This window comes from Bos taurus, chromosome 22, assembly GCF_002263795.3.
Source record: "Bos taurus isolate L1 Dominette 01449 registration number 42190680 breed Hereford chromosome 22, ARS-UCD2.0, whole genome shotgun sequence".
In the NCBI taxonomy this organism is placed as follows: domain Eukaryota; kingdom Metazoa; phylum Chordata; class Mammalia; order Artiodactyla; family Bovidae; genus Bos; species Bos taurus.
In genome coordinates this window covers 48,487,807-48,512,184 of record NC_037349.1, presented here as the reverse complement: position 1 = coordinate 48,512,184, position 24,378 = coordinate 48,487,807, and the positions used below count along the sequence as shown (strand labels likewise).

At 59.5% G+C, this 24,378-nt stretch overlaps 1 protein-coding gene across 8 annotated transcripts in view; it reads left to right on the top strand.

The window, feature by feature from the left end:
- The window catches only part of DNAH1 (dynein axonemal heavy chain 1), an 80,757-nt gene extending 56,813 nt beyond the window's left edge, over nucleotides 1–23,944 (top strand). For 3 of the 8 annotated variants that reach the window (XM_059880083.1, XM_059880084.1, XM_059880081.1), the window contains 37 exons: nucleotides 929–1,069; nucleotides 1,213–1,373; nucleotides 1,761–1,918; nucleotides 2,215–2,388; nucleotides 3,122–3,160; nucleotides 4,250–4,428; nucleotides 5,689–5,919; nucleotides 6,570–6,766; nucleotides 7,173–7,308; nucleotides 8,230–8,438; nucleotides 8,669–8,840; nucleotides 9,603–9,794; nucleotides 10,165–10,275; nucleotides 11,279–11,464; nucleotides 11,885–12,076; nucleotides 13,194–13,361; nucleotides 13,452–13,643; nucleotides 13,827–13,958; nucleotides 14,432–14,557; nucleotides 15,168–15,287; nucleotides 15,413–15,562; nucleotides 15,652–15,812; nucleotides 16,650–16,875; nucleotides 17,005–17,200; nucleotides 17,538–17,689; nucleotides 18,331–18,527; nucleotides 18,783–18,927; nucleotides 19,180–19,338; nucleotides 19,425–19,556; nucleotides 19,878–20,048; nucleotides 20,143–20,322; nucleotides 20,765–20,941; nucleotides 21,561–21,731; nucleotides 21,874–22,004; nucleotides 22,291–22,711; nucleotides 22,995–23,229; nucleotides 23,779–23,944. In XM_059880083.1, coding sequence (XP_059736066.1) covers nucleotides 929–1,069; nucleotides 1,213–1,373; nucleotides 1,761–1,918; nucleotides 2,215–2,388; nucleotides 3,122–3,160; nucleotides 4,250–4,428; nucleotides 5,689–5,919; nucleotides 6,570–6,766; nucleotides 7,173–7,308; nucleotides 8,230–8,438; nucleotides 8,669–8,840; nucleotides 9,603–9,794; nucleotides 10,165–10,275; nucleotides 11,279–11,464; nucleotides 11,885–12,076; nucleotides 13,194–13,361; nucleotides 13,452–13,643; nucleotides 13,827–13,958; nucleotides 14,432–14,557; nucleotides 15,168–15,287; nucleotides 15,413–15,562; nucleotides 15,652–15,812; nucleotides 16,650–16,875; nucleotides 17,005–17,200; nucleotides 17,538–17,689; nucleotides 18,331–18,527; nucleotides 18,783–18,927; nucleotides 19,180–19,338; nucleotides 19,425–19,556; nucleotides 19,878–20,048; nucleotides 20,143–20,322; nucleotides 20,765–20,941; nucleotides 21,561–21,731; nucleotides 21,874–22,004; nucleotides 22,291–22,711; nucleotides 22,995–23,229; nucleotides 23,779–23,900 — 6,342 coding nt within the window. In that variant the 3' untranslated portion in view covers nucleotides 23,901–23,944. Of the gene's footprint in view, nucleotides 1–928; nucleotides 1,070–1,212; nucleotides 1,374–1,760; nucleotides 1,919–2,214; nucleotides 2,389–3,121; nucleotides 3,161–4,249; nucleotides 4,429–5,688; nucleotides 5,920–6,569; nucleotides 6,767–7,172; nucleotides 7,309–8,229; nucleotides 8,439–8,668; nucleotides 8,841–9,602; nucleotides 9,795–10,164; nucleotides 10,276–11,278; nucleotides 11,465–11,884; nucleotides 12,077–13,193; nucleotides 13,362–13,451; nucleotides 13,644–13,826; nucleotides 13,959–14,431; nucleotides 14,558–15,167; nucleotides 15,288–15,412; nucleotides 15,563–15,651; nucleotides 15,813–16,649; nucleotides 16,876–17,004; nucleotides 17,201–17,537; nucleotides 17,690–18,330; nucleotides 18,528–18,782; nucleotides 18,928–19,179; nucleotides 19,339–19,424; nucleotides 19,557–19,877; nucleotides 20,049–20,142; nucleotides 20,323–20,610; nucleotides 20,942–21,560; nucleotides 21,732–21,873; nucleotides 22,005–22,290; nucleotides 22,712–22,994; nucleotides 23,230–23,778 lie in introns of those variants that run through there. The other 5 variants (XM_059880082.1, XM_024983245.2, XM_059880085.1 and 2 more) reach the window with 5 other exon arrangements.
- The last annotated feature ends 434 nt before the right edge of the window (nucleotides 23,945–24,378 follow it).

The window sequence follows — 24,378 nt, the reverse complement described above, 5'->3', positions numbered from 1 at the left end:
CCATTTCCCAAACAAGGAAACTGGGGCTCAGAACAGTCATACCCAGCTAGTCGGTGTCAGAGCTGGCCTTGAACCTGGGACTGGGGGATGACAGAGTGCCTCCCTTCTCAACCATGTGCACTGCCTGTCCCATCTTGCTGCTGAGCCCAGGGATTCATCAACTTGGTTCTACTTAAGAGCCCCATTTGCCCAGGGGTGGGGCTCCCCAAGAGTGGAGGAGTAAGCCCCCATGGCCTGTCTCAGTGTCCCCATCACTCCTCTCAGCCAGCAAGGGCTCCATGAACCTACCCTCGTGGCATCAGGACCCCAGCCCAGAAGGAGGAGTGGCCAGAGAGGCACCTCAGAGGTGGTCGCCACACACGGTCCTGCTGGGGGTCTCACACATGAGTCTAACCATCAGTACCATCCCCAGTGGGACATGTTTATTTGACCACAGAGAGGAAGGTCTACAAGTTGAGTCAGGGCTGTGGGTGGGTGAAGGGATTCGTGCAGTTGGGGATGGCAGGGGAGACCAGGCCAGGTGACTTCTCAGTATCCAGGTGATGCCAGTCCCACAGTTGTGGCCCCCATAGGCTTGGGAAGCCTAAAGTTAACAGCAAAGAGCTTTGCATTCTGGGTTGTCCAGTTCCCGGAGGACTTCCCTCATATGCAGAGACCCAGAGACTGGCCCCACTGGAGGTAAACTGGATGCGGTGAAGCCTTCACTTGGGCAGCTGTGTGCAGAGAGCCCCGGATTCCTGGAGGTTTGTTCCGGGAGTCCCCCACCCTGTGCGTAAAGCAGGGCAGAGGGACTCCTATTTCTACCAGGAGCAGCCCCTCCGCTGGACCCTCTTGCCCGACCGTGCAGCTCCTTGCCCTCTTGGTACACTCAGCCTGGACGGGAACGAGGAGAGGTTTCAGGCCCAGCCTGTGCCTCCTGTGGTTCCAGGTCGCCTGGGTGAAGTGGATGGACTCCTCCACCACATTCACCATGATGCCAGACACCAACTACTGCAGCATCATCGTGCCAACCACGGACACCATCCAGATGTCCTACCTGCTAGACATGCTGCTCACCAACCACAAGCCCGTGAGTGCCCCCGCCACCCCAGCACCCCCTCACCCCAAGGCCTAGGCCGGCAGTGACCGGCCTCCCGCACTGACAGGGCAGCAGCTCCCACTGCGCATCGGGCCCTGTGAGGACGCTCTGACCCCGTGACCCCCCTCTCCTAGGTGCTGTGCATCGGGCCCACAGGCACAGGGAAGACCCTCACCATCTCCAACAAGCTCCTCAAAAACCTGCCTCTGGAATACATCAGCCACTTCCTCACCTTCTCTGCCCGCACCTCGGCCAACCAAACGCAGGACCTCATCGACAGCAAGCTGGACAAGAGGCAGGCCCCTGGCTCCTTCCGGGGTCCCCATGTCCCCCAGCCTGGCTCAGCCAGCTTCTGTGTCCCCTCCCCTCCTGGGTGGGCCCTAGGTGCCCTTGTACCCTTCTTCTATCAGGATTCCCCTGAGCCCGTCTGTGGGCACCCTCCCTGGGCTGGGCACTTGGGTAGGGCTTGTTATCCGTCTGCCTGGAGGCAAGACTCAGGGCAGCCAGATGTGATGTCCCAGGACACTCAGAATGTGACAAGGAGCTCCTCAAGAGGCCCAGCGATCTGGGGGAGGCTGAAGTCAGTGAGGGCCTCCCAGAGGTGGAGCTGCCATCCTGCAGCCTTGGACTCCCTGAGCACCTGGTGCCGTGTGCCCTGGGCTCACACAGCCCCTCCCCGCAGGCGGAAAGGTGTGTTCGGGCCGCCCCTGGGGCGCAACTTCATCTTCTTCATCGATGACCTGAACATGCCAGCCTTGGAGACCTATGGCGCCCAGCCACCCATTGAGCTGTTGCGCCAGTGGATGGACCACGGCGGCTGGTATGACCGCAAGATCATCGGTGCGTGTGTTCAGCCTGGGCCAGGGGATGGGGTGGGGTGTGCTGACTCATAGAGGGTCCACAAAAGTGTCCTAATCTCTTTTAAAAGCAAGGGGAAAATGAACATTTTCCCAGAGCATTTAAAATGTATGATATTAACGCGTTTGTCTATATTACTAATGCTGTTGTAAAGTATAACTAAAAAAAAAAATTTTTTTAATGGAGGAGGAGGCCCATGAAGGTGGAAGTGCTCAGGGCCTACAGAAGCCTTAATGTAGCCCCTGGCAGGGGCTTCTGACTTCCTACTCCCACTCCAGGAGCCTTCAAGCAGCTGGTGGACATCAACTTTGTCTGTGCCATGGGCCCCCCTGGTGGAGGCAGAAATGCCATCACCCCACGGTTGACCCGCCACTTCAACTACCTGTCCTTTGCTGAGATGGATGAGGTCAGCAAGAAGCGCATCTTCTCCACCATCCTGGGCAGTTGGGTGGGTAAGTACCAGGCAGGAGTGGGGGAGGCTGTGGGCTCCAGCAGAAGCCCAGGTCCAATGAGCCACGCTGGGAAGAGCGGGGTGGCTGAACCACTGGCTCCACCCTTTACTCAGCTCTGTTATCTTGGGCCAGTTCATGAACCTCTCTGGGCCAGAGTTTCTTCATCTAAAATGGGTGACAATATTAGTGCCCATCACCCCAAGTTGTGAAGGTTAAATAAGACACTGCATGTAGAGCATCTGGTATGAAGCTGGCACATGGAAACTGCTGAATATGTGATTTATACATATGCAAACATGTACGTTCACCCATATAAGCACACACACATATTTTAGAATCTCTGGTGGAGAGATGTTATTGATACTTTTGAACATGAGGAAATACCACCAAGATAGAGTGAACAAAGTGGTCCTCATCTTCCATGAGGCTTGAAGAAAGGTCCGCCCCAGGATGCAGTTTCCCCAACCAGTCCACTTCCTACCAAGAACACACTCTGACCTTTGAACTCCACTTGGCACTGTGCCAGGTGGTGGGTGAGGGGAGTCAGGCTTTCCCTCCTCTGGCCTGCCAGAGCTTGCCTCCATGCCCAGCTTAGGGGTGGGGCCGTGTGGCTCTGAGGAGGGGATGGTGGTCAGGGGCTGCTCTGGGGCTGCTCAGCTGGGAATAGCCGGTCAAGGTGGGCAGCAAGTGGCTCACCTAACTCTGAGCCCTTGTCTCTCCCTCAACCCTCTAGATGGACTCCTCGGAGAAAAGAGTTACCGGGAGCCCGTGCGTAAGTGTAGTGCCCAGTACCCTGGGCAGGGCCTGGAGGGGGCAAGGGCCCTTGTTCCAGGGGCAGCCCTGGACTCAAGTTGGATGTGGCTGAGGCTTGGGTCCCAGGGGCCACAGTGAGCCCTCCTCAGGCTCCTGTAGGGACCTCAGGACAGTGTCGGAGCAAAGGTCGCCCCGCACCGACAGCCTCCATAGGGTCAGTCACCTGTTGCGTGGCTGGTCAGGGCCTGGGCCCATGCCCATATGATAGTAGAAGCAAGGTGAGTGTCCCTCCTCCAGTTCTGGGCCTGCTTGGCCCCTCAGGGCTTCAGGTCTCTGTTCCTATACACTCTTGAACAAGGCCTCCCCAGCATTTATATCAAATGTCCCAACCCAGCTTATTCAGTCTCCTGTTAACTGGTCAGAGTCTGTCTTCCTCACCAAGAATGTCAGCTTATTGGGGTAAGAAGTGTGTCTGCGGGGGCCACCCCCTGTGCCCAGCACCTAAAACAGTCCCCATGTTAACAGAGGAGCCCATGTTAGGGCTAGTGAGCCCTTCTGCCCCTTCTTTGCCTTTTTTCCTCTTTGTGGAGGCTCCCTCTGCCCCAAATCCCCCTGACAGAATTTTGGTTCCCAGCAAAAAACTGGATGGTTTTCAGAGCACAAGCAAATAGATTGTGTTAGTGGTAAAAATGCAAGGGGGTGATAAGCCCCCAAAGTCCTGGCTGAGCCCACGCTTCCACACCCACGGCAGTGCACTCCTTACCTCCATGTGGGCCATGCACCCCTCCCCATGCATGGCTCCAAGCAGCGCGTTTCATCCAGGTCTGATCCCTTTAGTGTCTCCAATTCCACAACTGTATCCCAGCACCCCAACACAGGGACAGGCTAGGTCAGTGATAAAGATATAAAAGTGGGGCGCTCCCAGCGAGAGATTCCTCACCCCGTGGTGGGGGTCGCCAGGAAGACCTTGTCAGAGGTAGCATCTGAGAGGGCTGTGGGGGTGGGGGGTGGGCGGTCCAAGCCTGCAGGCTGGGGAAAGGCGTGTGCGGAGGACACAGCCCCGGATCTGCAGGGGCCGTGACCCAGGTCTGCTCTCCCGTTCCTTTAGCTGGGGCCCCCAACATCGCCCACTTCACGGATCCCCTCGTGGAAGCCACCATCATGGTGTACTCCACCATCACCTCCCAGCTGCTGCCCACCCCAGCCAAGTCCCACTACACCTTCAACCTGCGGGACCTCTCCAAGGTCTTCCAGGGAATGCTCATGGCCGACCCAGCCAAGGTCGAGGTGAGGACTGGTGGGCCCCCTCCCCAAGTGTCCAGTAGCGAGTGCCCACACTGCCCTCATGGTCCTCCCAGGACCCCAGTTTTAGGCCTTCCTGATCAACTCCTCAGCCTTGATCTGGTCAGGCCCTGCGGCTGGGGGCAGAACTTTGCATCGGCAGGTGCCAAGCCCCCAGGAGCTTCATGCAGCTGAGTCCCATCTTGCTGGTGAAATCCATGCCTAGGATAGTGGTTGTGATGGGGCCACACAAAAGCAGGAGCCAGGTCCTGGCAAGGCCTGGTGGGTTCCTGATGGCAGCCCAGGGTATGAGAAAACTGGGGGCAGAGTCCATGGGATGCCTTCTAGGAACCGAAGGTGCCAGGGGGAAGGAGCAGAAGTGCAGCAGGGGGCAGTGTCAAGGGTGCTGGGTGCCTGTGCAGCTCTGTGGCTGCAGCGGGAGAGAGTCCTGGAGGTGATGGGAGCCGGGGGTGGGGAGGGTGCAGATGTGCACTTTGGAATGGTGGATGGATGGGTCAGTGTGTGCGGGCCCGATGTCTAAGGGACAGGGTGAACAGGAAGGAAACTAGCCATAGCCCTCCAAGCTCCAGGCAAAGGGGTCGAGAGAAGAGCCTGGGGGCTTCCTGAGGCTGGTCCCATCACCCGGGGAGAGGCGGGCAAGTCAGCATGGACGTGGCAGCAGGATGTGGACAGTGTCAGAGGGGGCTTGGGGGTCAAGTGAGGGGTTAGATGTGGGGTGTCAGGAAGGTTTAAGGAGTCAGGCATCCCTCCCAGGCTCTGGGTTTGGGGAGCTCTGGGGACTCTGAAAACTGTGCTAAGTCACTTCAGTCATGCCTGACTCTTTGTGACCCCATGGACTATAGCCTGCCAGGCTCTTCTGTCCAAGGGATTCTCCAGGCAAGAATACTGGAGCAGGTTGCCATTTCTTTCTTTCTCTCGGGGATCTTCCTGACCCAAGGATCAAACTTGAGTCTCTATGTCTCCTGTATTGGCAAGCGTGTTCTTTAACACTAGTACCACCTGGGAAGCCTGAGGTGAGGGGGGACCCTGAAGCTAAAGGAGCTGGGTGCCCAGCTGGCACAGCTGGGCCTGAAGCTGGGGGTGGCAGTGGGGAGACCAGGGCAGCAGTGTGTGGACTGCATCCTCCATGGGTCAGCAGACACTCAGGGTCCTGCTGGGTCCCAGTGGGAGAGCCAGGCCCAGGTCAGGGCCCCTGGGGCATTGAGAGGTGGCTGAGGGCGGGCACTGACGCCAGGGTGGCCGCAGGACAAGGTGCAGCTGCTGCGCCTGTGGTACCACGAGAACTGCCGCGTGTTCCGCGACCGCCTGGTGAACGACGAGGACCGTGGCTGGTTCGACAAGCTCCTGGAGAGCCACATGGATGAGTGGGAGGTGGGCTTTGAAGAGGTCTGCCCCTTCCAGCCCATCCTCTACGGGGACTTCATGTCGCCGGGCTCCGACGTCAAGTCCTACGAGCTCATCACCAATGAGAGGAAGGTGAGGGTCCTGCTGGGGCCCTAGCCCTGGGACCTCGGCCCTCTGTGGCCGCTGCTAAGAGACCAGCACCCTCTGACCAGAGGGTTGGACACTGGTCTGGAAGGCCAGCTCGGAGACTTCAGCAGTTGCCTCTCTGAGTCCCCATCTCCTCACCTGTCAAATGGATGCAGGAGGCCCCGCTTGGCCCTTTCCTGAGGGCAAGCCTATGGTTCAGCTGAGACTGGCTCCATAACTGGGGACACACTAAGCCCGTTTGAGGGGCTGTCATCCACCCACAGAGCTGCAGCAGGGCCCCTGGGGCCACGAGTCTTGAGTCAAGACCCCAGGGTGGCAGGGTGAAGCTGGAGTGAGTGGGGCTCCTGGTGGTTTCTCCCCACAGAGATCCTCTCTAGTTCTCAGTAGCTCTCGTGGGGCCCCAGGTTGGTACATCCTGGGGAGCCCTGGAGGCAGCAGGCAGCTCTCTGACCCCACCCTCAGGCCTCGGTGTGTCGGACAGGTCAGGCCTCATTCACCCGGCATCTGAAGGCCCACCATCCCTCCATGCCAGAGGAGCACAGGGAAGCGGGGGATATCCTCCCTGTCGGGGGTGACAGGGCACACAGGGACAGGAGGAGGACCCAGCTGTTCTCATTCCCCGCCCCCCACCCCAGATGATGCAGGTGATCGAGGAGTACATGGACGACTACAACCAGATCAACACAGCCAAGCTGAGGCTGGTGCTCTTCATGGACGCCATGAGTCATGTCTGCCGCATCAGCCGCACCCTGCGCCAGGCGCTGGGCAACGCACTCCTCCTGGGCGTGGGTGGCAGCGGCCGCAGCTCCCTCACGAGACTGGCCTCGCACATGTGAGGGCCCCCAGGCATGGTGGGCGGTGGGTGGCTTGGGGCAGACTCATGTCCATCCCTGTCCTTCCTCATGTTCCGCACTGGGGCAGACCCACTTGGCCCACAGGCTTCTAGAAGGCCTGGGCTCCAAGGAGAGGCAGCAGCAGGGCCCTGTGATGCTGCGGGGAAGGCAGCTGGTAGCTGCAGGCATCCAGGAGGGCTTCCTGGAGGAGGTGGCCATGGGCCTTCTCTCTGAATCAGAGCTTGGCAGATGGAAGGGAAGGGCATTCCGGGCCGAGGGAGCAGCCTCAGCAAAGGCCTGGAGGCCAGAGAGCAGGTTGAGGGCCAAGGAGTCAGCAAGTCTGCCCAGGACGATAGCAGATGGCTCAGGTGAAGCCTTGAACTCTCTACCCAAACACTGTCTCAGGGCCGAGTTCGAGTGCTTCCAGATTGAGCTGTCTAAGAATTACGGCATGACAGAGTGGCGTGATGACGTCAAGAAGGTCTTGCTCAAGGCTGGCTTGCACAACCTGCCCATCACCTTCCTGTTCTCAGATACCCAGGTGCCACTACATGGGCAGTGGGCGGGGTCTGGGGTGAGCGGGATACCACTCACCCCAGCATGCCATCCAGAATGGTGGTCAGTCTTTTGAGTCCAGGTCCCTGTTAGTGGGGGTGGATCTTGGGAGGAATGGCTGTAAGAGGGGCAGGGGGTCAAACCCAGCCTGTCAGAACGGGGGGGTGGTGGGCATAGATCATGGTTATCCCCAGAGGTAAAGAAGGCCCCTGGCGCCATGGCTGACCATAGGCAGAACCACACTCACTGGTCAATGGCTTCTGACCTTAAAGACCACAGGACTCCTACAGTGCTGGGCCCACGGCTTCCTTCCTAGGCTACTCCATCTGGAGCTCCCTAGGTGTGAAGCCTCTTCCAGGGCTGAGAAGAGGAGAGGTTGTGGGTCCGGGACCTCAAGACAGGCAGGGCAGCACTTCAACCTGACTGGCATTTGGGGTTGGGCTGAAACTGAAGCCCCAGAAGGCTCCCAGCCAGCCCTGCTCTTCTATCTGGGGCTCCCCTTATGTAGTCAGGTGAGAGAGGGTGCCTTCTGGCACTGGCCAGGCCCTGGCCATATGAGATAGGCAAGGACCTGTTTCTGCCTGTGGCCTGGTTTTCTCCAGTGGATTAAACTGTGAGATGTGGAGAGGCCCAGCAAGAGAGGAGGAAGACACTGCATGTCGCACCCAGGACCCAGGCCCTTCCATAGCCAAGCACCGATGTTCAGAGTCTCTGCTGCAGGGCGGGTCTGGGTGTGAGTCCTTGACCACGACTTGGGAGGTCACCTGTGTAACCCTGGGCTTCTCTGAGCCTAGAGGCACTGTCTGTGGAAGGGGTCTGCTGCTAAGGTTCAAGGAGACCAGGGTCGTGGAGCCCAACACCCCAGGGCCATCATCAAGGTTCATTTCCTCCACCCTGCTCTCCCCAGATCAAGAATGAGTCATTCCTGGAGGACATTAACAATGTCCTGAACTCGGGCGACATTCCCAACCTCTACAACATGGATGAGCAAGACCAGATCATGAACACCATGCGGCCGTACATCCAGGAGCAGGGCCTGCAGCCCACCAAGGCCAACCTCATGGCCGCCTACACTGGGCGTGTGCGCAGCAGCATCCACCTGGTGCTGTGCATGAGGTTCGGGCGGCCCCGCAGCCTCACGGGACAGTGGTTGGGGTGGGGGAGCACCCGGGCCTGCCATGCGGGGAAGTGGCCTGGGCCTGCCCGCCACGCCACTGGGCCCAGGCTGCTCTGCTCCTGTGTCCTGGCTCACACACCGCAGGGCTGTCAAATGACCCTGGGTCCTGGGTTCCTGGAGGGTGGGGGGTGTCAGTGTTTCAGGGCCTCATTTGAGCCCCTGCCCCCAGCCCCATTGGAGAGGTCTTCCGAGCTCGCCTGAGACAGTTCCCCTCCCTGGTCAACTGCTGTACCATTGACTGGTTTAATGAGTGGCCGGCAGAGGCCCTGGAGTCTGTGGCCATCATGTTCCTGAGTGAGATCCCAGAGCTGGATGCCACCCCCAAAGTAATTGAAGGACTGGTAGGTATCTTGGTGAGGAGAAAGCTCGTGTGAGGAGAGACTGTGTAGATTTGGGCTTGGGGTCACCAAGGTCTGGGTGAGAGTCCCAGGCGCACCGCTTATGGGAAGTCTCCAGGCAGCCAGCTTTACCTGTCTAAGCCTCAGTTTCCTCATCTGTATAATAGGAATATCACAAGGTGGTCACGGTGATGTAGGAGGCTGGACACACAGTTTCACAGTCACCATTATCCTATTCCCAGAGGGTTCCATAGCAGCATCTCTGAAGAGCCCCCTGATACAACCCAGAGACCACAGATGGGTGGGAGGGCTAGATATGTCTAGCCCAACCTAAGAAAGTGACAGTCACCTGAGGGCCAAGAGCTCAGATGAGCCCATTGCTGTTCAGCCATGCTGAGGCCTTGGGGAGGCCTCCCTTCCCCAGCTACAGCCTCCAAAAGGGGCCCCACGCTGGGGTTTTCTGAGCGAGGCAGGTCATAGGGGCTGTGACAAAGACACTGGGCCAAGAGCTGGGATACCTTTAGGCCCAAATTCAAAGTGAACTCTGCCCTTGACAACTGTGTGAACTTGAAAACGCCTATTGACTTCTCTGAGTCATGGGATTTTTGTCTACAGAGTAGGTGATCTTTAGCTGGAGATCACCTCCTGTGAGAGTGAGTGTGAGGGGCACCTGATTCCCTCCCCAGGCCCAGGCTTCAGTGGCTTCGAGGGCACCCTGGTGCCCCATCTCTACCAGACTGGCATCCTCGATCTCTTTCCCCACAGATTCAGGTCTGCGTGTATATCCACCAGTCGGTGGCCAAGAAGTGTGTCGAGTATCTGGCCGAGCTGGCCCGCCACAACTATGTGACTCCCAAGAGCTACCTGGAGCTGCTCAATATCTTCTCCATCCTTGTCGGGCAGAAGAAACAGGAGCTGAAAACCGCTAAGAACCGCATGAAGAGTGGCCTCGACAAGGTGGGGCCAGGGGCCTCGTGGGCAACCGCTGGCTGCATGTGATTCTGCCCATTCTGTCTCAGCCCTGACTCCACATGACCCCTGTCAGTTGGCAGCCCACAGCGTTTAGATGGGTAGCCTCTTCCCTCGCCGAAGGTGGTGGGCCAAGGGCAAGACCAAAGCAGGTCACCCCAAAGACTTTTAGTGGACTGCTCCCTTCCTCTGGGGCCCCCTGGGCAACCTGGGGGCCCCTGAAGCAGCCAGCCACAGCCTCTCGCTTGTGAATGAATGAGGGCAGCCCTGCAGGGCCCTCTCCCTTGTTCCCCTCCAGGCCTCGCTCTCTGGTCCCTATCACACCTGATTTCCTCTCCGTGCCCCCCCAACCCCTCAGCTGCTGCGCACCGCAGAGGACGTGGCCAAGATGCAGGAGGAGCTGGAGATTATGCGCCCCCTGCTGGAGGAGGCTGCCAGGGACACCACGCTCACCATGGAGCAGATCAAGGTCGGGGGTGCTCCTGGGCTCCCTCCCTGATGGCTGAGCACGTCTGAGGAGGCTCAGCATCCCCACACAGCCATGAGATCCCTAGTGGCCCGGACTCTCGGTGCCCAGATCCCTCATTCAGTCATGCGATCCCTCAACAAATGCTTGCTCAGAACCTATTCTATGCCGGGCACTGCCCTGGGCAGGAGATAGGGTGATGAGCATGACAGACAAATCCAAACCCAATAGTCACAGCACAGGTTGTTGTGAGCAGGAGGGACGCCACAAGCAGTGGTGCAGAGTCTGCCTGAGTCTCCCTCTGAGACCCTCTGAGTCTACACGAGGGCCCGTGTTTAAAGGTTAGTCCTCCAATGGTAAAGAATCTGCCCGCCATGTGGGAGACCCTGGTTCTGATCCCTGGGTCAGGAAGATCCCCTGGAGAAGGGAATGGCAACCCACTCCAGGATTCTTACCTGAAGAATTCCATGGACTCCCAGAGGAGCCTGGGAGGCTATAGTCCACGGGGGTCACTAAGAGTTGAACACAACTGAGTGACTCACACACATACACACACACACCTCACAGCAGCCTCCGCAGATTCGCACATTCATGATGGCAGTTTTCTGGAAGAAACAATCATGTCCTGCCCTACAAAGGCAGGGGCAGTGGAAATGTTTCCAGCAGATGGAAAGGAAATGGCTGGTGGGGGGGGAGCATCTTTCTCTGTCTTGTATGGAGGTGCCCTGTGGGTTTTGGGGGTCCTGCCCCAGGGGCAGTTATGCTCAAGCACGTAAAGCCCAGAGCCCCATGCCAGGCCCACGATGAGCACTCAGGATTGGAAGGGGCTGCTAGCACTCCCAGATCTCCTCAGGCTGTCATAGCCGAGAGGGTCCTTGGAGAATGGGGCATCTCAACCCTCATTCCCTTCCATCTGGGGAGACTGAGACATGAGAGGAGAAAAGGGAGGAGGGCGCATGGGTCCCTGACTGGCCACCCGTGGGGCCTCGCTACCTCTGGCCCCTAGGTGGACACGGCCATTGCTGAGGAGACCCGGAATTCAGTGCAAGCAGAGGAGATCAAGGCCAATGAGAAGGCCAGGAAGGCACAAGCTATCGCTGATGATGCCCAGAAGGACCTGGATGAGGCTCTGCCAGCCCTGGATGCAGCCCTGGCCAGCTTGCGCAACCTCAACAAGAACGATGTGACTGAGGTAGGTGGCTTGGCCCCTTCTGGGTATCTCTTCCTGATGCCTCCTTGGGTTCTGGCCCATAGGCTTTCCTTCGAACATCTCGTGAGCATCATCTGTCAAGAGGTGAGGGCAGAACTAGAGCTTGAACCCAGCTGCCTGCCCTTACCTCCTTGTATCAGCCCCGAGGACCCAGGCAGGTGCCTGAGGAAGGCTCTGCGCCCTGAGAAATGACTGTGTAAGGCCTTTAGGCCAGGCCTGGGTACATGGGGGAGCAGTAGTCACCACGGGCTAAGACAGACGTTTGGGGGTCACTGGGCATACCTGTGGGCTGTAGCAGTAGGGACTCAGTTGACGGGACCCACCCTGTCTGTAAGCTGTCCCTGCCTGGGGGTGCCCACTATAAGGGACCTACCCCTTCCCGACTCTTGGCCTGGCCCCCAGGTGCGTGCCATGCAGCGGCCACCGCCAGGCGTGAAGCTGGTCATCGAAGCTGTGTGCATCATGAAGGGCATCAAGCCCAAGAAGGTCCCAGGAGAAAAGCCTGGCTCCAAGGTGGATGACTACTGGGAGCCAGGCAAGGGGCTGCTGCAGGACCCCGGCCGCTTCCTGGAGAGCCTCTTCAAGTTTGACAAGGTGCGCGTGCCAGGCCAGCTGGGCACAGAGGCAGGGGGAAGGAACTGTCCCCTCCCCCACAGAGCTGGGCCCTCCATCCCATCTCCCTCTGCCTGCAACACACATAGGCCTGTGGTCACAGAGCAGAGGGGACCAGACCCTGGCCCAGAGGAGCTCTCCAGCTAGGGGGCAGGGGGCAACAGCCCCAGTAGCAGATGGATATTGATGATTCAGGACCTGGGAAGGCCCCAGTGCCCACGGGACCTTAATCACCCACAGTCACTCCAAGGCTCTGCCACCTGGAGAGTCTCTCTCCTGTCGTTTTCTCCCTACAACCCCTGTGGCCCTGGCCAAGACCTTCCCTGGCTGCTCAACGTCGCCTCTCCCTCGGTCTCAGCACCTGAGATTTAACACGTCTGTCTCTGCATTTCTCTCTCTTCCTGTCTGTCTGGGGCTCTCAGTATCCATGGGCATGTGCTCTCACGGGATGGAGCCTACAGCCCTCTTGGAGGTTTCTCTCCACCCACATGGGCCACCCACCACCACCACGTGTCAGTGCTGAAGCCCTGGGCACATCCTAAGGAGGGTAGAGACAATGGCCCATCTCAGTGACAGCTGAACTCCATACAGAGCTCCCCATTCCTCCAATTACGCCAAAGCAGGAGGCTCATGGCCAGCGCTCAGGCTCCCTTGGTCCCAAGCTCTGACCTCTAGGAGCTCATGAACAGTACAGATTCCTGGGTTCATCCTAAACTACAGACCTGTATTCTCCTAGCACAGGTCAAGAGCCCTGAAGGAGTGATGCGCTCTGGGAGTGGGGAGTTTTGCACTTGAACACATGCCTGGTTGGACCTTAGAACCACTCACTCATCTCCACGTCAGCCAGGAAGCAGCCCTCGTCTCTAAATGGGTTTTAAATAGGACCTATGTGTTATCAGATCTTGAGGAAGAAAAAATCTCAGATTGTATTCTTTGAAATCCTGGGACAGAAGTTCCTCTTCTTTCCGGCCTTTCTGGGTCGTGTTTATTCCCTAGCCTGCCCGGGGCATAGAGGCAAGAGCAGGGTGTACCCCCACCCACCAGAGTCCTCTCCGTCCTCCCTGGGAAGCGGCCCCAAGCCCGTGGTTCCCATCCCCAGGACAACATTGGGGAGGCAGTGATCAAAGCCATCCAGCCATACATCGACAATGAGGAGTTCCAGCCGGCCGCCATCGCCAAGGTGTCCAAGGCCTGCACCTCCATCTGCCAGTGGGTGCGCGCCATGCACAAGTACCACTTTGTGGCCAAGGCCGTGGAGCCCAAGCGGGTGAGCGCTGGGTAGGCCTGGGGCCAGGGGCGGCGGCCTGGGCTCCCCCGGGGGCACCGGGAAAGCTGGCCCTGTTTCCTCTGCCTGCAGCAAGCCTTGCGGGAGGCCCAGGACGACCTGGAGGTGACACAGAGGATCCTGGAGGAGGCGAAGCAGCGCCTGCACGAGGTGGAGGATGGCATTGCCACGATGCAGGCCAAGTACCGAGAGTGCATCGCCAAGAAGGAGGAGCTGGAGCTGAAGTGTGAGCAGTGCGAGCAGCGGCTGGGCCGTGCTGACAAGGTGCGCACCCCTCTGGGGACGGCCCGTAAGCACGGCCTGCCCCCCATGGGCTGGAGGGGCCTGAGCAGTAGAGGGGGTGGTCCTGGGGTGGCTGTCCCTTCCCTCTCCCCAGCTACCTTGGTCGGGGGGACTGCACCAGGCAGGGACATCCAGGGCCAGCCTCCCCATGGACTGTCCCTGCAGCTCATCAACGGGCTGTCAGACGAGCGGGTGCGCTGGCAGGAGACGGTGGAGAGCCTGGAACACATGCTTGACAGCATCTTCGGGGACGTGCTGGTGGCCGCCGGCTTTGTGGCCTACCTGGGCCCCTTCACAGTGAGGACCGCCCCAGCCCCGCTGTGAGGCCTCACTTCCATAAGTAGTGGCCTGAGGGTGGCTCTTCTCTCACACACTCATTCAACAAACATTTTTTTTTAGATGTCCTGTCTGAGCCAGGAGCCGTTCTGGGTACTGGGGAAAAGGCAGCTTCCAAAACAGCCAGAAATCCTGCCATGCAGGGCTGGCGTTTCTAGACAGAAGGCTGAGCTCGTTCTTCTGGGCTTGCTGTGCACCTCTCCCTCAGTCCTCACAGCTGCCCTGATGGGTGGCCACTGTTGTCATCCCCCCGGTTTCCCTGGGAAGGGGCTGAGAGGTGGGGAGGCCAAGGATGTTCCCTATGGTGGGGCTAGGGCTCAGGCCTCCTGCTCTGCGCGGACCCCTCTGTGCAGCTGCGAGCACTGGGTGCAGAGGAAGTGGGAGGGCATTGTGGCTGTCTTGGTGGGGTAGCTCAGAGTCTGGTGTCTCTCCAGGGCCAGTACCGCACAGTGCTGTATGACAGCTGGGTCAAGCAGCTCGTGGCCCACCGCGTCCCACACACCGCCGAGCCCACGCTGATCGGGACACTGGGGAACCCCGTGAAGATCCGCTCCTGGCAGGTGCCCACCCTGTGGGGCTCGAGCAACCGGGCTGGGCCTGCAGTGTGCTCTGGGCTGGGCCAGGAGGCCCCCGCCTGCCTCCCGTCCTCTCTCCTGGGTCTGCTTAGAGGTGCCTTCCCTGAACCTGCCTGGGGCCGGTCAGAGGCTGGTGGGCAGGAGAGGAGAAAGCTGAGTGGCACAGGTGCTGGCTGACTGCAGGCAGAGAGGTCAAAGGGTGCTTGTGAGAGTTGGGCGGGGTAGGAGAGCAGTGTCCAGAGCGCGGGGAGGACAGGTAGAGTTGACACAGGGAGAGAACCAAGAGGCAGTAGGCACAGGCCAGGTGTGGACACAGGCTGGGAGGGCCAGTGGGCTCCAATGGCTCCGTGAAGATGGTCTGACTGAGCTAGGACTCAACAGGCAAAGAAACAAGAGGCCCGGCGAAGGAGGGTGTCAGGAGTCAGCCCATAGCCGGGAGGCAGGTCCTGAGGGCTGAGACCTCGTGTACTGCCCTCCACCCTCAAGAGGATGCAGTAAGGGGAAGGGGTCAGCTGGAGCATGAGGCTGGGGGTAGCTGCTACCCCACCGGGCCTGTTTGTGTGAGCCTCCCCCCACCCAGCCTGGTCCCTCACAGATCGCTGGCCTCCCCAACGACACCCTGTCAGTGGAGAATGGGGTCATCAACCAGTTCTCCCAGCGCTGGACCCACTTCATTGACCCTCAGGGCCAGGCCAACAAATGGATCAAGAACATGGTGAGCCTACCCCTGCCACCACCCCACCCAGCAGGCCTTAGTAGGTGCATGCGGAGTAGCTGAGCCTCAGGCCAGCTCTCAGCCCACACGGACCCTTCCCCGCTCCCTCCACTCCGTGCCCCCAGGAGAAGGACAACGGGCTGGATGTGTTCAAGCTGAGCGACCGCGACTTCCTGCGCAGCATGGAGAATGCCATCCGCTTTGGCAAGCCCTGCCTCCTGGAGAATGTGGGCGAGGAGCTGGATCCCGCCCTGGAGCCCGTGCTGCTCAAGCAGGTGGGCCTGCGGGTGTGGGGGCGGCCCCCTCCCCCTGCCTCACTGGTGGGACCTCAGGCCACAGCGCTCACCCATCCCACCCGCTGCAGACCTACAAGCAGCAGGGGAACACGGTGCTGAAGCTGGGGGACACGGTGATCCCCTACCACGAGGACTTCAAGATGTACATCACCACCAAGCTGCCCAACCCCCACTACACACCCGAGATCTCCACCAGACTCACCCTCATCAACTTCACCCTGTCACCCAGGTAAGCCCCTGGCCCCCAGCCCCCCGAGCATCAGCTCTGCCTGGACCTACCTGGCTGCCTCTCTCCCACCCCTGGGCTGAGACTCAGGGATTTTCCCCCTCGGAGACCCCACCAGCTTCCTCACAGGCTGTCTGCATTTCAGGTCATTCCAGCCCCTCCACCAATGCCCCACTGTTCCCACGTAAGAACCAATGTTCCCCGCTTCCCCCAGTTCATCCTGATCCTGGGTCTGGAGCCCCTCTCCCAGCCTCCCTGGGCAGCGCTAGCCCACCTCATCCGGATGCCCTTTCCCCACAGCCCTCGCTGGGCCCTTGTGCGCTCACCCCAGCGCTGTCCTGGAGCCCCGAGGGGGGCATACTCTGACTCCCTGCACCCAAGCCCTGTTTCTTGCCCTTGCTGCCCTACACCCAGGCACTGCAGCTTGTGCCAGCCACCCGCACAGAGTGCTAAGGCCTCCCTGACAGTGGCCACTGTGAACCTCTCCACGGATCAGGGGGTGAAAATTCCCTTAAGGCCTGGTCCTCCCCATCACCCATAGTCTCCTCCTGCTGAGAGGGAGTTTCTCAGAGACCCCAGCAGCTCCCACATTCAACTGCCTGGCCCCTCTTGGGATTCCAGGCTCCCACCTGAGGTCTCACTGAGAAATAATCACTTTGAATCCAGGCTCTGCCTTAGCCCTGCAGCCTGAGGCTGAGGTCAGACCTCCCAGGCTGACTCCAGCAGAGATGCTGGGCTCTTTGGAGCCCCAGGAGCACAGGTAGGCAGGTAAGCAGGCTCGAGGCTGGCCCTCCAGGGCTCACCAGGTGCTACAGACATAATGTCTCCTGCTCCTGGCAGCGGCCTAGAGGACCAGCTGCTGGGCCAGGTTGTGGCTGAGGAGCGGCCCGACCTGGAGGAAGCCAAGAACCAGCTGATTGTCAGTAACGCCAAGATGCGCCAGGAGCTGAAGGACATTGAAGACCAGATCCTGTACCGCCTCAGCTCCTCTGAGGGCAACCCCGTGGATGACATGGAGCTCATCAAGGTGCTGGAGGCTTCCAAGATGAAGGCTGCCGAGATCCAGGTCCACAACTGCCCGCACACCCCTGCCCACCTCTCCCCGCCTGCCCCAGGCCTGCCCACATCACCACCCTCTTCTGCCTGCTGCTCTTTGCCAGCCTACCTGACAAGCAGCCTCCTACTGCACCCCCAGGCCAAGGTCAGGATTGCAGAACAGACAGAGAAGGACATTGACCTCACACGCATGGAGTACGTTCCTGTGGCCGTCCGCACCCAGATCCTCTTCTTCTGTGTGTCTGACCTGGCCAACGTGGACCCCATGTACCAGTACTCCCTCGAGTGGTTTCTCAACATCTTCCTCTCAGGCATCGCCAACTCAGAGAGGGCAGGTAACCCTGGCACAGATGCACATGTTGACCCAAACAACCAGGCTCCACCCTGGCACAGAGGTGACACACCTGGATGTGTCACACCAGGATTTCCACAGCAGGCACACACATGTAGACGCACACCCAGGTTCACTGGTACACACCTTCATCAGACTCACCCTACGTACGAACACATACCCCACTCGTAGCCTCCTCGGAGCAAATGCCCCAAGGGGGTGTGCCCCAGACTGCTCCTTTGGCTGCTGGGGAGGCTGGCTGGGCTGGGCTGTGCCCCAAGGATCTTTCTTCTCTGCCCCCCACCCTGTCCCCACAATGCCATCACCCCTCTGCCCTGCAGACAACCTGAAGAAGCGCATTGCCAACATCAACCACTACCTGACCTACAACCTCTACAGCAATGTCTGCCGCAGCCTCTTCGAGAAGCACAAGCTGATGTTCGCCTTCCTGCTGTGTGCCCGCATCATGATGAACCAGGGCAAGATCAACCAGGTGCGTGGCAGAGAGGGAGCTACGGCCCGGTCAAGGACGGATGGCCTGAGGGGTTGCCCTGTTGCCGAGCTGACAGAACAGGGTGGAAGGACAGGGCATATCAGGCAGGAGGGCACAGCAAGGGCAGATGGGCAGAGGCCTCCGGAAACAGTTATTTGCGTGAAACCCCAGGAGGCCCGGGTTAACTGTGACCCAGCAGGCCCTGTGCACAGGCCTTCTCAGCACCTTCAGAGTACTAGTGAGCAGAGACCGTCCTGAGCCTCCCAACTCACGGTCTCATGAGTGCCAGGGATTTCGTGGTGTGTTGGGAAGCATTGAGAGTGACCTCCTCCACTGCTTGAGCCCTCACTGTATGCCAGGTGCTGGGCTCACAGCAACCCTCCGACCTACCCCTGTGAAACCCCTGGGAAGCAGAGTCCTGATTCTTCCTACTTTCCAAGTGAGGAAACAGAGGCTCAGAGAGGTCAAATCTTTTGCCTCAGGTCACACAGCCAGGGAAAGGGAAAGAGGTAACACTAACCCAGACCTGTGGGACTACCACCCGAGTTTTCTGGCTGAGGATGGTAGAGGAGGTTCTGCTGGGTGGGGCGCTGGACCCATGGCTCAGGGCCCGGGTGCTCGCCTCCTCTGTCCCTTGCTAGAACGAGTGGCGCTACCTCCTATCTGGAGGCTCCGTTTCGGTCCTGAGTGAGAACCCTGCCCCAGACTGGCTGACAGACCGGGCCTGGAGAGACATCCAGGCGCTCTCCAACCTACCGGCCTTCTCCTCCTTCACCCATGATTTCGTGAAGCACCTGCCGGAATTCCAGGCCATCTTTGACAGCCATGAGCCCCACCGGTGAGCTGGGGCCTGGGGCACAGCAGGGTAGGTGCATCCAGGGAGTGAGACCCAGGTACAGGCTTGCCCTGGACTTTCTCTGAGGGGCCGCCCAGGGCTGCCCCGCAGCTGTGACTACATCTCTCCCGTGCCCGCAGCCACGCACCCCTGGACACCGCATTCTCCGTGCTGTCTGGCCTCCCCCACCAAGCAGAGAGCCTGTGGCCAGTGTCCTACCACAGGTCAGCTCTCAGGGGGATGTGGGCACTGTTGCAGGGAGCCCTTGCCTGGCATCTGGGACCAATACCTGGACCAGTTCCAGAAGCTGCTGGTCCTCCGCTGCCTACGTGGGGACAAGGTGACCAATGCCATGCAGGACTTTGTGGCCGCCAACCTGGAGCCACGCTTCATTGAGCCCCAGGCAAGTGCTGTCAGCCGGCGCCTGGGCTAGTCGCCCCCTGGGACCAGGGTCCTGGCTGCACCTGCATGGACCCCTTTGTAGCCTTGGTCAGCCAGGATCCTTAGCCACCACATGAGGCTCTGATAGGTTCCAAGTCCCCTCAGGAAACCCCTTGGGGACCACTCTGGGGGTTCCAGGCGCCTCCTCTCTCGCCCTGGTGGCCTGCCCCTGAGGAGACGCTCTTGGCGACCCCAGCATCTCTCCGCCCTGCAGACAGCCAACCTGTCACTGGTGTTCAAAGACTCCAACCCCACCACTCCCCTCATCTTCGTGCTGTCGCCGGGCACTGACCCTGCCGCTGACCTCTACAAATTTGCCGAAGAAATGAAGTTCTCCAAGAAGCTCTCTGCCATCTCCCTGGGCCAGGGCCAGGTCAGGGCAAGCGGGTGGTGGAGGAGGAGGGAGCCGGTGGGCTTGGCCAGTGGGTCCCCCATCACTCAGCGCTCCTGTCCCCACAGGGCCCTCGGGCGGAAGCCATGATGCGCAGCTCCATAGAGAGGGGCAAGTGGGTCTTCTTTCAGAACTGCCACCTGGCACCGAGCTGGATGCCGGTGCTGGAGCGCCTCATCGAGCACATCAACCCTGACAAGGTACACCAAGGGGCACCAGTACCTTCATCCTGGACAGATGACGCTCAACGAGCGCACCCCACAGTGGGCACTCAGCAAGGGACACGTGTAACATGCGTCAACCAGATTATTCTTCCCAGTAGCCCCTCAGGTCACTGCCGCCAAGGCCACCCAGCACAGAGGTGACCCTGGGACTTGCTGAAGCCCATGTTCCTAACCAGTGGTCCGTCCCAGGGGTAGAGTCAGGCCGAGGGTGGCCTAGGATCCTGGGTAGGGGAGAGCCTGGTGCTAGGGTGGCCACCAGGTATGGGTCTCAGGGCTCATGTGGAGCGTGGCCTCCAGGTGCACCGGGACTTCCGCCTGTGGCTCACCAGCCTGCCTAGCAACAAGTTCCCAGTGTCCATCCTACAGAATGGCTCCAAAATGACCATTGAGCCACCGCGCGGGGTCAAGGCCAACCTCCTCAAGTCTTACAGCAGCCTCAGCGATGAGTTCCTCAACTCCTGTCACAAGGTGAGACACGCTTGGCACAGGACCGCCCCGCCAACGCCACTCCATTTTCATCCCCACTCTTCATGCCCCTCCTCCCCTCCCCCACCTCCGGCAGGTGATGGAGTTCAAGTGCCTGCTGCTGTCTCTGTGTTTGTTCCACGGGAATGCCCTGGAGCGGCGTAAGTTTGGGCCCCTGGGCTTCAACATCCCCTACGAGTTCACAGACGGGGACCTGCGCATCTGCATCAGCCAGCTCAAGATGTTCCTGGACGAGTATGACCACATCCCCTACAAGGTGGGCTGGGTACGGGCTGGTGGGGGGAGCTGGGCGCCTGGGGGCCTGACCCACCCAACCCATTGTTGTTGTTCAGTCGCTCAGTCGTGTCTGACTCTTTGTGACCCCGTGGACCGCAGCATGCCAGGCCTCCCTGTCCTTCACCATCTCCCAGAGCTTGCTCAAACTCACGTCCACTGAGTCGGTGATGCCATCCAACCATCTCATCCTCTGTCATCCCCTTCTCCTCCTGCCCCCAATCCCTCCCAGTATCAGGGTCTTTTCTAATTAGTCAGCTCTTCTCATCAGGTGGCCAAAGTATTGGAGCTTCAGCTTCAGCATCAGTCCTTCCAGTGAATATTCAGGACTGATTTCCTTTGGGATGGACTGGTTGGATCTCCTTGCAGTCCAAGGGACTCTCACGGGTCTTCTCCAACACCACAGCTCAAAACCCACCCCATAGGTCCTTAAGTACACGGCAGGGGAGATCAACTATGGGGGCCGTGTCACTGACGACTGGGACCGCCGCTGCGTCATGAACATCCTAGAGGACTTCTACAGCCCCGAGGTGCTCTTCCCAGAGCATAGCTACAGCGCCTCGGGCGTTTACCACCAGATCCAGCCCACCTACGACCTCAACGTGAGCACACAGCAGGGCTGTGCCCAAGGCGGCCTGCCGGGTGGGGGTCCTGGGGTGCCGTGGAGGGTCCTGGGAGACATGGCCCCTACCGGCCAGTCACTCTTTTTCATTGACTGATCCATCCCACAAGGATAGCCCTGGAGCTCGCGTTCTGTGGGGAGAGGCTCAGTCCTGCCTCTCAGCCCCTGCCTGAGGGTAATTACTCTTTGAGGCAGGGGGGTGGCTCCTCTGAGGCTGCCAGGCGAGGCAGTGAAGGTCACCAGCCCAGACCATACAGTCAGGGAGGGCTCCTGAGGACATGATGCTTCAGCTAAGATGTGTGCGGGGCAGCCAGGGTCTAGGTAGAGAACCCCAGCATGTGGGCCAGAAACATAAAGGGCCTGCAGAGGAGGGGCTGTGACAGGGTTGAGCCCCTGAATGAACAAGCAGGGAGTGAGACATCAGGGAGAAGTGGGCTGGAAGGGAGCAGAGCCCATGGAGTCCTGAGGGTAAGAGGGGGATACGTAAAGGTTGCAGCCAGAGATGACGAGTACGGGGGTGTGCTTGCTTGGAGGGCTGTCCTGCAGGCTGGAGGTAGAGCAGGGGAGGGGCTTCAGTCGCAGCCCTCCTCCCCCTGCAGGGCTACCTCTCCTACGTCAAGAGCCTTCCACTCAACGACATGCCAGAGATCTTTGGCCTGCATGACAACGCCAATATCACCTTCGCCCAGAACGAGACCTACACCCTGCTTGGCACCATCGTCCAACTACAACCCAAATCCTCCACTGCAGGCGGCCAGAGCCGGGAGGAGGTCTGTGGCAGCAGGGAAGGGGCCCACCCAATGCAGGGCCAGTCTCCTGTCCACTATCCTGCCTGCTCCGCTGAATGAGGGGACTCCTACACGGGCTAATGGGGGCCACCCATGACCCATTTGTGTCCCTTTGCCCTCACAGATAGTGGAGGACGTGGCCCAAAACATTCTGATCAAGGTGCCCGACCCTGTCAACTTGCAGTGGGTCATGACCAAGTACCCTGTGCTGTATGAAGAGTCAATGAACACGGTGCTAGCACAGGAGGTCATTCGGTAATCCCCTGCTAGCCCCAGCTCTGAGTCAGCGGGCCCCTGGGCTGTAGAGAAATGATAGCAAAGGCTACCATGGGCCAGGAGCCATGCGAAGTGCTATAAACTCAACCTCTAACTCAGCCATATTATTCCCATTTCACAGATGAGTAAACCAAGGCCCCAGCAGGTTAAGGGATCTAAGGTCATATATTTACTAACAGCCAGGGCTGGGATTGGTACTCGGGCCACCCGACCTGGCTTTATGCTCTTAGCCCCTATGTTCTGTCATTGTTTCTCTATGGCCTAGAACTGGGGAGTGCGGATATGGCCACACAGTCCCAGACCACTGCCTTCCGCCTCGCCACTGGCTCTGTAGGTACAACCGGCTGCTACAAGTGATCACACAGTCGCTGAGAGACCTGCTCAAGGCCCTCAAGGGGCTGGTGGTGATGTCCTCACAGCTGGAGCTGATGGCTGCCAGCCTGTACAACAACTCTGTGCCCGAGCTCTGGAAGGCCAAGGCCTACCCGTCGCTTAAGCCACTGTCCTCATGGGTCCTGGACCTGCTGCAGCGCCTGGACTTCCTACAGACCTGGATCTCCGAGGGCATCCCAGCCGTCTTCTGGATCAGTGGCTTCTTCTTCCCCCAGGCTTTCCTGACAGGCACTCTGCAGAACTATGCCCGCAAATCTGTCATCTCCATCGACACCATCTCCTTTGATTTCAAGGTCTGAATTCAGCCAGGGTCAGGTCAGGTGACAGGCCGGGGGGTGTGGCCCAGGTGGGATGGGCACTGAGGCCACAGCTGGCTGGCAGGATCAGGGAACTCCTGAGCCGGGGTCGGGGGTCAGGAAGAGACTATAGGCCCCAGGGAAATCCCTAGGGCTGGGGCGCAGGCTATATGCTACCAGCTAAAATAGCCGATGCTGGGGCAGGCAGAGCCCTCAGGACCCAAATCCTACCCCAGATTCTGCAGTTTATATGTGAGAGGCATCTGTGTGCCCATACCAGGTGATGCGCGAGTCAGTGTCAGAGCTCAAGACCAGGCCCAAGGAGGGGTGCTTCATCCACGGACTGTTCCTGGAAGGCGCCCGATGGGACCCTTTGGCCTTCCAGCTGGCTGAGTCTCGGCCCAAGGAGCTGTACACAGAGATGGCTGTTATCTGGCTCCTGCCCACGCCCAACCGCAAGGTCCAAGACCAGGACTTCTATCTGTGCCCCATCTACAAGACGCTGACCCGTGCTGGTATGGACCCAGGGCGGGGAAGCCTACACCACACGGAAGGCCATAGGCAGGGCCCAGGGTTGGGCCAGTTAGGCTGACCCAGGTTAGCTGAACGAGATGGCTGGCAGAGGTCAGTCAGCACTCCTGAGGCCCAGACAGAGCTGGTCCAGCAGCAGGCAGGGTAGTGCCCAGGGGCTGAGCTGAGTCTGTGGGGAGTGGCCCCTGAGCTCACCACCCTCATCTCCCTCAGCAGACCCATGTTGGATCCTGGGAGCCCCAGCCTGCCAATGGAGGTTCCCAGGAGCCAACAGGCCCAGACAGGATGGGTAGGCCCAGGCTGGATCCAGCAGGGAATGAGCAGGGGTATCAACTGTCCCATTCCAGTCCTTAACAGGTGCAGTAACCCAGGGCAGGTCTGAGCCTGGGCCACACTGGCCAGACAGGCTTCCTCTTGGGTCAGGTCCCTTCCTTGTCCCAAGCTCAGTCACCAAGGGACCACCTTCCTTTATACCCTGTTCCTGCCCCAGTTGAGGCAGCGAACTTAACCTCCTCCCCTCTCGCCTGCTCCAGGAACACTATCGACCACCGGCCACTCCACAAACTACGTCATTGCCGTGGAGATCCCCACTGACCAGCCCCAGCGACACTGGATAAAGCGTGGTGTGGCCCTAATCTGTGCCCTGGACTACTAGACCCAGACAAAAGGGCTGGGGCCAATTAAAGTTGCATTTCCTGAGCGGTCCCGCTGAGCCTTAGCTCCTTCCACCAGGCCTCCTCTGTAGGACCCACGGCCAGGGAAGGTGCGGGTGAGAGGCTGCAGTGGCCTTGAGAGAGAATGTGCTTAGCAGGGGGAAGCATGGCAGAGCTGGAAGCTTTGACCTGCAAGGGAAGAGAGGTGAGCCTTGTGAGGTCCCAGGACCCCTCCAGGGACAGCGTACCAGGCAGGACTAGAGGCGGAGCTACCACCTCCACTGAGTCCCAGCACCTCTCAGGTTACAAAGCCGTCAGGTCGGGTAAAGCCGCAGCCCTCTCCTCCCATAGTACACCTTGCACACCACTCCTCAGGGTCCTGCCTCCCACTGAAGCCCCCCCTCCCCCCGCCCAGTTCGGGCCGTAAACCCCAGACCTAGGGTCCCAAGAACCTCTGCCCCAGAATGAGAATGCACTCCC